The 12,142-nt window shown below is 40.9% G+C and overlaps 1 protein-coding gene across 15 annotated transcripts in view; it reads left to right on the top strand.

Moving 5' to 3' along the window:
- Positions 1-11,367, top strand: part of QTMAN (queuosine-tRNA mannosyltransferase) — a 162,880-nt gene extending 151,513 nt beyond the window's left edge. For 11 of the 15 annotated variants that reach the window (XM_085227737.1, XM_085227734.1, XM_085227740.1 and 8 more), the window contains 3 exons: positions 2,565-2,635; positions 3,342-3,433; positions 10,231-11,367. In XM_085227737.1, coding sequence (XP_085083863.1) covers positions 2,565-2,635; positions 3,342-3,433; positions 10,231-10,314 — 247 coding nt within the window. In that variant the 3' untranslated portion in view covers positions 10,315-11,367. Of the gene's footprint in view, positions 2,540-2,564; positions 2,636-3,341; positions 3,434-6,973; positions 7,094-10,230 lie in introns of those variants that run through there. The other 4 variants (XR_014884291.1, XR_014884290.1, XM_085227743.1 and 1 more) reach the window with 4 other exon arrangements.
- The last annotated feature ends 775 nt before the right edge of the window (positions 11,368-12,142 follow it).

The raw sequence follows: 12,142 nt of genomic DNA, 5'->3' as shown, positions 1-12,142 counted from the left end.
CATAAAATATGAGTTACTTACAATAACTAATTTTAATCCCATCTGCTAAGTATGACAACATTAGCATTTCCACTTAATTAAAAACACCCTTAAAGCAGCAATGTTTTAATCACTCCATTTTATTTACTCTCCTCCGGTGTCACTTATAATTGTAACTTTTTATTTTTTAATAATGAGGGATTTTTTTTTCTCTGTGCATCACACAAAAAAGTGCTGTCGATAATTAGCAGTCTTCTGTTATTACTAGACTCAGGTGTCACAACTGTGTCTCATCCTCATTACAGTAAAAAATTTCACCTATCAGATTCATTATTGCTAGATAATGCGGCTGAGAGCCTTAGCAGGCCCTCCAGAAAAGTAATTCAGCCAAGCAAAATTATCAGCTAATTATATTTAGAATCAAAAGCCCAACAACTATTTGCAGATAAATTGTATGAATTGAAGTGAATAGATCTGAATATTAAGATTCATAGATTTAGCAGATGATTTGTTAATTGGAATAAAAAGGTCATTTACTAGCCATTTTAACAATAGATCAATTGGAACTCTGTTTATGATTTAACTAGGAGCGCTGAAGGATTGAAATGAAGAAGCGTTGTGTGGTTGTTGTGATGTGATACTTCTCAGGAACAAGGCAGGGAGGTGTGGAGGCGAGGAAGCTTCCCAGTCCCTGCTCAGCTTCAGCCTGCCTTTGCTCCCGTGACATCCTTAGGTCTGGGCAATAAGGGGATGCTCACAGAAGGAATTACTGCACCGCAGGACGAGCTGTCAGGGAACGCATGCAGGCTTGGGTGTAGAAAGGTAGGCAGTCCGCAGGTAGGATTAGCTGGAAAGGAAAGAATTGCAGAGTTTAACTTGTAGTCGGTGTGCTCCAGAAGCACTGAGTTCGGATTTGACTAATTTGTGATCCTGATGGAGGTTTCTTGTACGGGGAAGCTGTGTGCACAAGCGATGACTCAGACTGCATCTTGGCCTGCAGTTTTGTTGGAGGGAGCTGCTCTTTTTTTTTTCTCGTGCAGGCGATACGAATAAAAAGCAAATATTTTAACATAACTTAGTGATCCGAGCTATTACTGAAATGTCCACAGTTTCGCTCTTTTTTTTTTTTTTTCCCTTAGATTAAAGAAAACTTTAAAAATCTATTTGCTTTGACATATGACACAATATTTAAGAACTGAAATCATCAATTAAATCACACATCAGAAACATTTCCGTTTGGTAAAAAAAAAATATAGTGCTAGACGATGTACACTTTGAAATTGTTGTTAATGTTTAAAATGCAATCTGAAGTGCATATGTTATTTAAAAAAAAAAGCCACATAAATTACAAAATTTAAAAGTTTATGTAAAAACTAGCAAGCATTGCTTAGCAAAAGCATTTGCAGGGGGATATATCTTTGGGTTCTGGGGATATGCGCAGTTTTCTAGCATGAGGGCTGCTTGTGATATTCCCTATCTAATTTTTTGACTCCTTAAAACGGATTTGAGCTAAAGGAAGCAGGGTTTGGTGTGCACTGGCCTGAGTGTCTGTAATAAAGCCAGCGTGCACATGAATGCAGCAAAAGCTTTTTGTGTTGTTCCTGAGAATGAAAGGTGAACGCTGACAAAATTTCAGATCTTGGGAAACCGAGGGAAAGTGAAGCTAAAAATAAAGTCCTCGAATGGTCAACATGTTGGAGGAAATTCAAAGCCTCTCATCAAATAAACATATTTAAAGAAGTGTTTTGAATTTCGGTGTGTAATTTCTGGCCAACAGAAATTACGGTTGTATCTTTAGGGGGACATTATGTCACATCAGCGGTCATTCTGCAAAAAAAATAAACTGCAAACTTGATGCCTTAACCCATTCTCCTATTAAAATGCAGGCAGGAACGGGATAGCTTTTCTTAGAGTCACTGCTAGGAAACTTTGTGCCATTGTGTCGCACTTCCAAAATATTTGGGCTCGATGTTATGGCAGATACATAAATCAGCCCTAGAAAAAAAACAAAACCTCAAAGCATCACAGGAGGACCTTGGTATTTATTACAAAAAGTTTGCGTCCTGATAAAGAAAGGGAGTGAGCATGAAGCTCATGCTAGCACTGGAATATCCCAACCCAAAGCGTGCTGCGTGTTGTTCCTGGGGCCATTTCATTGCAGCCTTTGGATCCCAGCGTGCAACAGGAGCATCTCTGTGGCTACACACCATAGACACGTGCACGTATGCCCTCGTTTCTCTGCAGCATTATTAAGAGAAGCCGTCCATACTTCACCATGTTGTTACATGTGTCTGTCTGCTGATTATAAAATGTGTTAAGCAGTATTTAAAAAACAAAAAAATGCAGAGCTGCGCTTTGATTTATTCAGCGAACAAAACATATGCTCACTGTTCTGTTCTATGTAATTCATATGATCAATAAAATTTTCTTCCAAAAGAGCAACTTTGGCATTTAGAAGGATTCTGCTGCTGAGCAGGAAAATGTTTTACTCGTGCTACATGCAGTCAACCTCTGTGGTCCTGCACCAAAGGAAGTTTTTGGCTCGCTGATACCGTGCTCATCTTTTGATTGCTTTGAACCTTCAGGGTGGAAGCGGTGCATTGCGGCTGTTACCCGTTGTGTCCCAAGGCCTTGGTGTACCCAGAGATCTTCCCAGGTAGCTGCTTTGCTCCATACACTTTTGGTTGAAAAGCGATACGTGATGCGTGCTAAAATGTAAAGTTTGAGTATAAACTCGAGCAAAAGCAATTGTTTATTTGGCAAGCCGACATGTTAGTGTTAAGGAGAATTTTATGTGTTTTAATACATTAGAAGAAGTTTATATTTGCCATCTGTTCTTTTAAGATAACACAAAAGCAAGTTTTGAAATAGCATTCTTCATTGTTAGCATACACAACCCATAATGATAGATTTTTGTTAGAAGGTCAGCGACGCTGCAATGGTTTGCAGATTTTTTTGAGATAGGGAAAAAAAGAAAAAAAGAAAAAGGAGGCCTGAAAATCACACCAAATTATTTAAACAATTTAATACTTAATAGTATGCAACTGCGATATGGGATACACACTAATGTAGTACCAGTTCTTTGAAAAATCTCATCACTAAATGTATCACATATGCATTGTGTTACATTAGAATAATGTATTTTAATCACCCAAAGGAGATGTCTAAACAGCACAACTACACAGTCTTATTTAGCATTAAACATCCTTGTGAGCTGAGGTAACCTTATAAAATCATGCTTAAATAATGTAAAACACGAGGCGGCACAGAGCAATATGCATTTTTAATTAGTAAAGTGACTAATATCGAGTGTGTGCTTTGAGGTTTTTGTTTCATTAAAAATGTATCTGTTTTTCCTGCAGCTGAATATCTGTATTCTACACCTGAACAGCTTTTTAAAAGGCTTCAGAATTTCTGCAAGAGACCAGATATTGCAAGGAAACATCTCTATAAGGTAGTTGTTGGGAAGAGTTTTACATGATATAATGCCATGTTGAAGTACAAAGGCAAAAAAAAAAAAAAAACAACCCTTAAAACAACAACATTTAATTAACATACTAATGTTTAAAGGAAACATGCTAGGGAGGGATATTAGTCGTTACACTAACAAGGATTAATTAAACTAGATGCCGGTTGTATTAACCTAGGTCTTATGAAATACGTGCACCTAATGCATGCTACATGCTTTTTTTTTTTTTTTTTTAATTTATTGTTTTCTAAAATGACTGTCCTTTACATTGGGACCCAAGAGGCTTATAAAAATGAACCTGGATTAATGTAACTCATTAGTCTAAAAGGAAAATAAAAGAAAGATCCTACAATTATACTAATGAGGATAAACCTACCTTCCTATCCTAATTTAATCTTCGGTCCTCAAAACACGCAGGTGCTGGGTATCAGGTAAGGTTTCTCTGCCTTTTGGAAATGCCAGAATTCTTTTGATGACTGTGATTATTTTAGCTCTCTTTTTTTTTTTTTTTTTTTTTTTTTTTATGTTGAGCATTAATGCTTATTAGTACCACGATGTCCTGGTATTTATTGTGTCCTGTTCTTTGCCCTTACTTATCCGGAGAAAATACATGTTCAGTGGTAGATGTTCTGTTCCATTTTTGATCAAGTGTTCCATGTCAGACTGACTTTCCCAGCTTTAAGGTGTGGATTACAAAGGGCACTAAGTTGTACATTATTTCAGTAAAAACATATTGTTGCACTATGCTGCTGTTAGAAAACAACTGCTATTGTCTGCATGCTAATATAAAAGCTTGCAGCATTTTCTGCTCAGTTGCAGCTGTAAATGCTGGACATGCTGTGATCGAGGCAGATATAAGTCACCCTTTTGTGACAAAGGTGCTTCAGGTAGAATCTGTAACAGTCTGCATTCAGTCTTTCAAAGGAACTCATGGGTTGCCTGTGCAGTGCAAAAGCACATTCTTCTGCAGCACTGTAGCCACCCAGTTGGGTTACTGAGCAAATCGAGTCATCTCCTTCCCCATGCTGCCAGCACACCTCACCTCTCTGCGTTCTTCTGAGGACCAGAAGCTGTGGTCTTGCTGTGTCTCATCTGCCTCCCCACCCTTCTGCACACACATGGAGCAGGAGTGAGAGTTTAGCCCCAGTTTGACTCCTTATGTGACCTAAAAATAGACATTTACATAATGATACATCAAAGATGATGTCGTTTCTGCAGGAAACAGTTAAACTTCAAGAAAAAAAGGAGAGAACCAAAAATGCAATTTAACACCCAATTTCAAGCTCATTATCTTTCATTGTCTATTAACTTGGCAATGGTTCAGAAGGTAGCTCATAATAGTTTAAAATGCTGACTGAACACTTCCAGTGCTCAGCATTACTTCTGGAGTCAGTAGTGTTGTGTAGTTATACATGGTGGCTTCAAAGGGTAAACAGTCCTTAAACTGCCTTGACATTTTCCTGTGCTTCCAGTCCAACAAATAGTTTTGGGTCTTCTCTGCACGTGTGCAGCCCCAGCTCCTAAAGAAAACCAAAGCTGGCACACCAAAAACGGGAATAGCAGCAGAACAAATATCGATATTAAATAGGATGGGTTTCAGATGTGGTGCGGGGATCGGTGTGCACGTGAGCCCCGTGAGCAAAAGAACTAATCTGCTTTAAGGATGCTCTTCAAAAATAAAAACCAACAAGCATCCCTTGGAATTGTTGGCAGGCAGGGTATCCATGGAAGAATTATCCCATGGGTGCCAATTCTGTCCCTTGTAGGCAGGCTTGTGCTCCATCGTGCCCTGGGTGCGACAGGTAGCAACTGCACGGAATGGGGATCGTTTTAAATTGAGTCAAGGGACTAATCCAATACCTGTGAACACCAGGGGAGGGATCCTGTTGTCTTTAATAGGCTTTGGATCAGCTCTGAGAATGCTGTTAGAGTTGTCTTTTGTACCTACACCCACGTACACTAAGTCTGTATTTTGCCCTGAAACTGTCCCTGAAACCTAGAGAAGTGCTAGCTTAGGTACGTGCTGCTAATGGAATTAGGGGTGGAATTATGCTTCTTTTAAGGAAGCTGGAGAGAGTGAAATCATGAAGGGTACACAGCACTTCCACTTTCTTCAGATTGGTGTAACATTTTAAACTATACAGCAAAATTTGCCAACTGCCTGCTTCTCTTCCAGAAACCTTCCCTGCCTAAGTCCATACAGTAGCTGTGCAGTTGTGACAAAAAAGCAAATAATGCTGTTCTTTATTGCTTGGAGATTCTGCTTTATAGATCAGAAAGCAATCATCATCAGAAGTACTTTGAGTTATCTTTTTACATACTGTTGTTGTTTTATTACTGAGGATATCCATAATAATTAGACAGCGGTCTCATTAAGCAGGCAGTTATTCCTCGGGTTGTCCTCAGTGCTTGTGCAGCAAAGTTTGGGACAAAAAGAAGATGAATGGCGGCGGGGCAGGCAGGTTAGGGAGCCAGACACGGTGAATATCCCTGTGACAGTGCACAGACCCACGTATTAAACTGTAATAGCTTAATTCCATTCATGCTGGCAGACTTTTAAAAATGTCCATAATGTAAGCACCTACGAAAGGCTTTCCAAATGACACATTGCTTACCCTGTGTATTCTCACAGCACCAGGGCTGGTTCATTTGCATTTCCACACTGCCTTTTACCAGTCGTTAAGAGAAGATCGAGATTCGTGGAAATCAAACCACATTTGTTATCAATTATTTGTTCTAGTTTTAAGGAATCAAAAGTTCCTCTTTGGTTCTAGGTATTTGTGGTTGCTAAATTAAGTGCCAAAGTGAAGCCAGTATGAACAACAGGGCATCAGTTTCCATTGGAGCACACCACAAGACCTCTCAGTATTTGCAAGCTCCCTTGCAAAAAAAAAAAAAAAAAAATATATATATATATATATATAGGGCAAAGCATTTGTTTCTGCATTATTTTCTTGAAGTTTACCTTTCAGTTCCCTCACTTCAGTTTCTTAATTTAAAACAGCATGTATAAAGATTATACAGTGGAAAGGGACAAGAAGAGTTGCCAAAAGCCAAGCATGGAAGGAGCTGACAACTTTAAATAATCTCTCCCAGCCCTCCCAGCTGAATGAGTGCTGGTTGACATGCTGTCAGCTTCAGTTCCTGCAGAAAAATCCTACTCTCACTCATGCTTGTTTAACAGAGAAAAGAATTTGGCCCACTTTCTGACATTCATCTTCTCATTTCCATCACACTACAGAAGCTCACCTGCTTATGAAAAGACACATGGTGTGATTTTTTTTTCTTTTTACACCACTGTAGAAGATAAAGAACCATGTTGAATTCAAAGGGATTAAACTGCTGTAAAATCAAATTAAGATCCCAGTTAGACCTTAGACATCTGAATTGTTCCAGTCTCAAGATTTGCCTGAATAGGGCAGTTCTAACAAACCTTTCTCCTTTTTTTCTTTTTTCTTTTTTTTTTTTTTTTCATCCTTCTCTTTTTGCTCCAATTGACATAAAGCATTTACTTCAATCTTTCAGGCAAACAGGTAGAAGTTTCCTTCTGGTCCAGCTCTGATATCTGGGCGCAGCTAGGTGGCAAAAGGCATCCCCAGCAACTTGTTGCACCTGCATGCAGCTGCCCTCAGCCAGCTCAGTGAGGTTAGTGTGGGCTGACCCTGTTGCATGGAGCATAAGTTCTTCATAGTTCTTGCATAGGCCATATAAGAGCCAGAAATGATGAATCTGCCCTTGCACTTCCCCACTCCCCAGCAGAACTCTACAAAAATGCATTTTTCTGTAGGGAAATGCTACATAATAGACATTCAGGCCCTGGGAGACCACTGTCCTTGACTTTTCTTGGCTTTCTGCAGCAAGGCAAGTGTTTGCAGATGGCACTCCAAGCTTTGCCTTCCCAGCTCCACACCTTAACCTGCATTGAACATCTCTTTATTCTAGATCTGTTTGCCTGAAAGCAGAAGCTCTCACTCTATCTTTTCCATATCATTCATTATTGTGCAAACATTTGTCAAACACTTACAGTATCCTGGACTTTTCAGTCTCTCCTCGTGAATGTTATTCCATGTTTATATTCTTATCTGCCATCTTTCAAGCCATTCTGATGCTTGAGAGCTGTTTTTGTGCTGGTGTGATCATTACTTTGCAGAGTATTCTAGGCCATGCCATCAATTTGTGTGATATGTTGTACTCTGTGATAATTTTCAACCTGCTCCTTATGGAGCCAAACACACTGTTTACTTTTTAACCGTGAATGTATATTGAGCAGATGTTTGCTTACAGTGTTCTCCAGATCTTTTGTCCTGAGCTGATAAAGTTAATTTAGAGCTCTACAGGCTGCATGAATGGTACAAATATTTCCGTCCATCCTGCTGACTTTCCATTCAGCTACAGAGCAAGTTTGCAGAGGCAAAAAGAGGCATCACCTGGTTGGTATTAGATGCAGGTCGGCAGGTTGGAAGCACAAAACAGGTATGTTCATACATAGAGTGGTAGAATCACAAAATCATTTCAGTTGAAAGAGACCTTTGAAGACCATCTGGTCCAACCCCCCTTGTGTGCTTGGAATCCCATCCAGCCTGACCTTGGATGTCTCCAGGAACAGGGCATCCACCACCTCTCTGGACAACTTCTCGTGATGCTCCGTTTCCAGCAAGTGTCATTTAAAGTGGTTTCAGACATGGTCTAGCTCTGCTTTTCACAACCTGTAGGGGAAGCTTATAGCAGCTAGGAACTCTGGAGCACAGTGTGCTGCATTATCCATCTCTTTGTCATTGCTAGGAAGAGCTGCTTAAGAATGGGTCCGAAGTAGGATATATGTAAGATTCTAAGTAGGATGTATGAGATCAAGCCTTTTTATGTAGAAGAAGATGTTAATTACTTACTTAGATTAGCGGACCATGGGGTAATTTAGGAAGGGACCTCTGGAAATCATCTGGTCCAGCCTCTGCTCAAAGCAGGGCCAGATTCAAAGTAGAATGGATTAAGCTGCTCAGGCTTGTATCCAGGCTAGACTGAAGTCTTCACATTTTTCATTCCTATATGTAATTCTGTTATAGAAAAAGATATCTAGCTAGCTTAGAGGTAGAAATCTCTTCTGGAGCATGGGACCCATTTTATGTATTTTGGGACAACCTGAGGTCCACATGCTGCATGTGAGTCCAGAAAAAGGACTTCAGTAGAGTGAGTTCTGCTAGCTTGTGTGGCTGTTCACAGTAATAGCAGTGGTTTATCAGGGACTGTGAGAGTTGCCTGCTAGGTCGTTCTGGGTCCCGGCATATGTTGAGTATCTCCTTGTTGTTGAGTTGTTTGCCAGGAAGCAGAAGTGCCCGCTCCATCTATTCCCAGGGCTTGCTTTGCTCTTCCTGTCTGAGATATAGATGTGGGAGCTTTCAGCTCTCTGAAGATTCTGGCCTACAGTTCATAGAAGTTGGCTACGCTTGTGGAGCAGGAAGAAAGCATTCCTGAAGAAAACAGTTGTGTGCGCATCTTTCAGCATAAGCAGCAGGACTTTGAACTTTGTATTATAACCATATTAGATAGCTTCAGTTTAGTTTTAGAAAGTAAATGAAAGCTGGCAGACGAACCGTAGCCGCCACAAAAGGGTAGGTGAAGAAATGAGTCAAAGGAAATGTGAATGACTTTGAAAGAAGAGTTGCAAAAAGCATGAAAACTTTCTGGTTTTCGGTAAAGTGTATCCAAACTGCCTACAGAAAGAAAGCCTGAAACTGCTCTCCAAGTGTTGTGGATGATCAGTGTGTTCTGAACCTTCCCTTCCCAGTGGAAGGGTATCTTGCATAAGTTCACATCCAACATTTATGGTTTGGTTTAAAGATAGAAGAAAAGAAATGAGAAAGGCCAATAATAGAAACTATAGTTTGTTCAGAAAGGTTCATTCAGGGAAATGCTCTTCTGAGGAGTATTGTATAGCTCTGACTCGGTCCCCACAGTGCACCCAGTTCATGTAAAATAATGCTGTCTTTTGACAGTGGCTTCCAAAGGTGGTTGGAGTCTGAAAGTTGAGCTCAAAAAGTAATTACTACAAGCTGCTTTCCACCTTGATTCTTCCTTAATTCTCACAGAAAGTAGGAGCTGGGTCACAGAGTAAAGCTGACCTGTTACAAATTGGCTCTGTAAATTGCTCTGCTTTCTTGCACACCGAATCTCGGGTTTTGTGCTGAAGAATAATTTTTAATTCTTAATTTTGTTAAGGTAATTTTAAGAACACGCATAAAATGTGTGCCCGATAGCTGAGCTTGAGCTGCAGCTATCCTGAACCAGCAGGTCTGAATGGATGAACTGTCCTTACTGAACTCTGAATGTTAACCCTGAAGTCTAACGATGGCAGCGTAAATGTTGATTATTTCTGTTGTGCTCGTAGGACACAAGAAACAAAAAAGTTTGATTATATCATACAGATACTGCAGTGCTACTGACACCTCACTGTGCTGTATCTTCATGCAAAGATCTTGCTTTATGTGAAAACTTTGCTACTCATGATGATTTTTGTCTCTGCATATTTAGGAACTGTTGACTGAATCACGTTCTATTCCTTGAAAATATGAGTGCTCAGACTTTTACAGAGTTATCACTCATACAGAAAATGAGCTGCATCTTTCTTTAGGATAAGGGGCCGCGCTGGGACAGCGCTGGGACAACCCTGGGCACGTGGCAGTGGGGTCAGAGTGGAGGAAGAGTGGCTCTGGGTGCTGCCAAGGCTGGAGAGATCCCTTCTGTGTCCCAGCAGCTGACGTTTTCTCCATGTGCTCTCTTCCTCGTAGGGCGAGATGGCTGGCTTTTCCTGGGCAGCGCTCCGTGGTAAATTCAGGTCTCTGCTCGCAGCAGAACCGAGAGAAGATTTGTGACAGATGGGGCTAAGTCACAAACTTGCAGCCTCAGGCAGAATTGTGGAAGTTTCCAGAGTGTGCCCATATTTACCTGATCAGAGAGAAAAGAAAATCTGCAGAGGAAGCCGAGCCTGGCTGCTTGTCATAGCTGACACAGAGCCATCTGCCACAAACCTGTGGCGGCTTCAGATCTCCAATCCCTGCCACCACCCCAGCTCAAATTAAATACAGATTCTTAGAGACGTTATGATGGTTACACATGTCCTCGGCATCACATGCAGGAGACTGTTCAAAAAAAATATGTGGCCTGTTGTATAACCGCACTCATGTATCCCATATGTGGTGCCACATTGAATTTCCGGTTGAATCTGTTTTTATCCTTTGTACTGGATGACATGGTGCCTGAATTCTTTCTTTTCGCCGACACGATGGCAGCCAAGCTGCAGCTTCAAACGCTCACACTTGGCTGGGTTTCTACCTAGGTTGCCAGGTTATCATTGGAGCCTTATTGTGTCCTCAAAGGGCCACAGGGCCTGAAAGGAGGATCCGAGTGCTACCGGACTAATTGGGCAGCCATCTCGGAATTGTTTGTAGGCAAAGGGCTGCTTTAGCACTTTTCTTTTTGCAAATTAATGACTCTCTGGCACAGGGGTTTTTAAGTGAAGGTATTAATAAGGGGTCTGGCAGGTAATCCCATGATTCGCGGAGTTACATTTGCATTTAATTAATCTTAAAGAAAGCTGAAAGATAAACAGCTGTAATTCAAACTAGCATGGGAAATATGCTACGTGGTGCCATCTATCCGATAAAATGAAAGCTGAGACACTTGTTTTATTTCTCTCAAGGATGGAGAACAAACAGATAACAGCCAAAATACTTCCAATAAAAAGTAGTAGTTGGACTGTAACGGCCGTTCATCAAGCATCTTTGCATCCCGTTACGAATACAGTCTTTTAAAGATAAATCACTTATGATTCCAGCAGTCAAGCTTCTATATTTGTTGATGTAAAATGTTTTGAAGATGGAGATTGTACAATAAATTTTTAATAAAGTGCCCACTGCAATTTTTAATTAGCATATCTCATTCATGTATAAGTGTGTACATCTATCTGTATGTTTATCAGTATGCATATCCTTGTGTCAGAGTCAATGAATGCAATTGTGTCTTTATCTGATGAAGTCGAATCTGCTTTGCAAGTGGTAATAAAATGTTCTGACAATTCCAAGATTTCCGACTGTGTTCTGGGAAGAAGCAGGAAGAGGATTCCTGGGAAATTGCTGTGCTGTAGAGGATGGCCAGACCTCTCTACAGACAGGTACGGTTCCAGCTTCCCTCCCCAAAAGCCCAAGGGAGATCCAGTGGCACATGGTAAGTGTTCAGATGTTTTTCTGGCACTGCCGAGTTGTAATTTTGCAGTGATCACTTGTCTTACGTGTTGGTTTCTCTCTGTTTCTGCTCAATCAAAGCCCAGCTTGACTGTAGACGTGGAATGTGGTCTTCTCGAGGAAACGTGCATGAGTGTGGTGGTCCCATTTGGTAGAGCCAAGTAACAGGACTTCTTGTCTTCACTAATGCTAACACTCCTTGCACCAGCAAGAATAAATTAGTGATTTTTTTTTGTTTTTTTACTATTGGGGAAACTGAGGCATGGTACAGTGAAGGTGAATTCCTCCAGGTTTTGCAGCTCTCCAAACTATTGCAAGGGAGAGAGGAGATGCTGTGACCTCACACCCTGGCTCATGGCAAGCAGGCTGCACACGTTGTGCGGTGAGACTCAACGCTCAGTGGTTTGGGGATACAAGTCCTGCTGCCTGCAGTGTGTGCCCCCGTCACTGGAGGTGCCCA

Source organism: Meleagris gallopavo, chromosome 7 (genome assembly GCF_905368555.1).
Source record: "Meleagris gallopavo chromosome 7, MGAL_WU_HG_1.1, whole genome shotgun sequence".
Taxonomy (NCBI): domain Eukaryota; kingdom Metazoa; phylum Chordata; class Aves; order Galliformes; family Phasianidae; genus Meleagris; species Meleagris gallopavo.
This window is presented reverse-complemented; position numbering and strand designations above follow the sequence as displayed.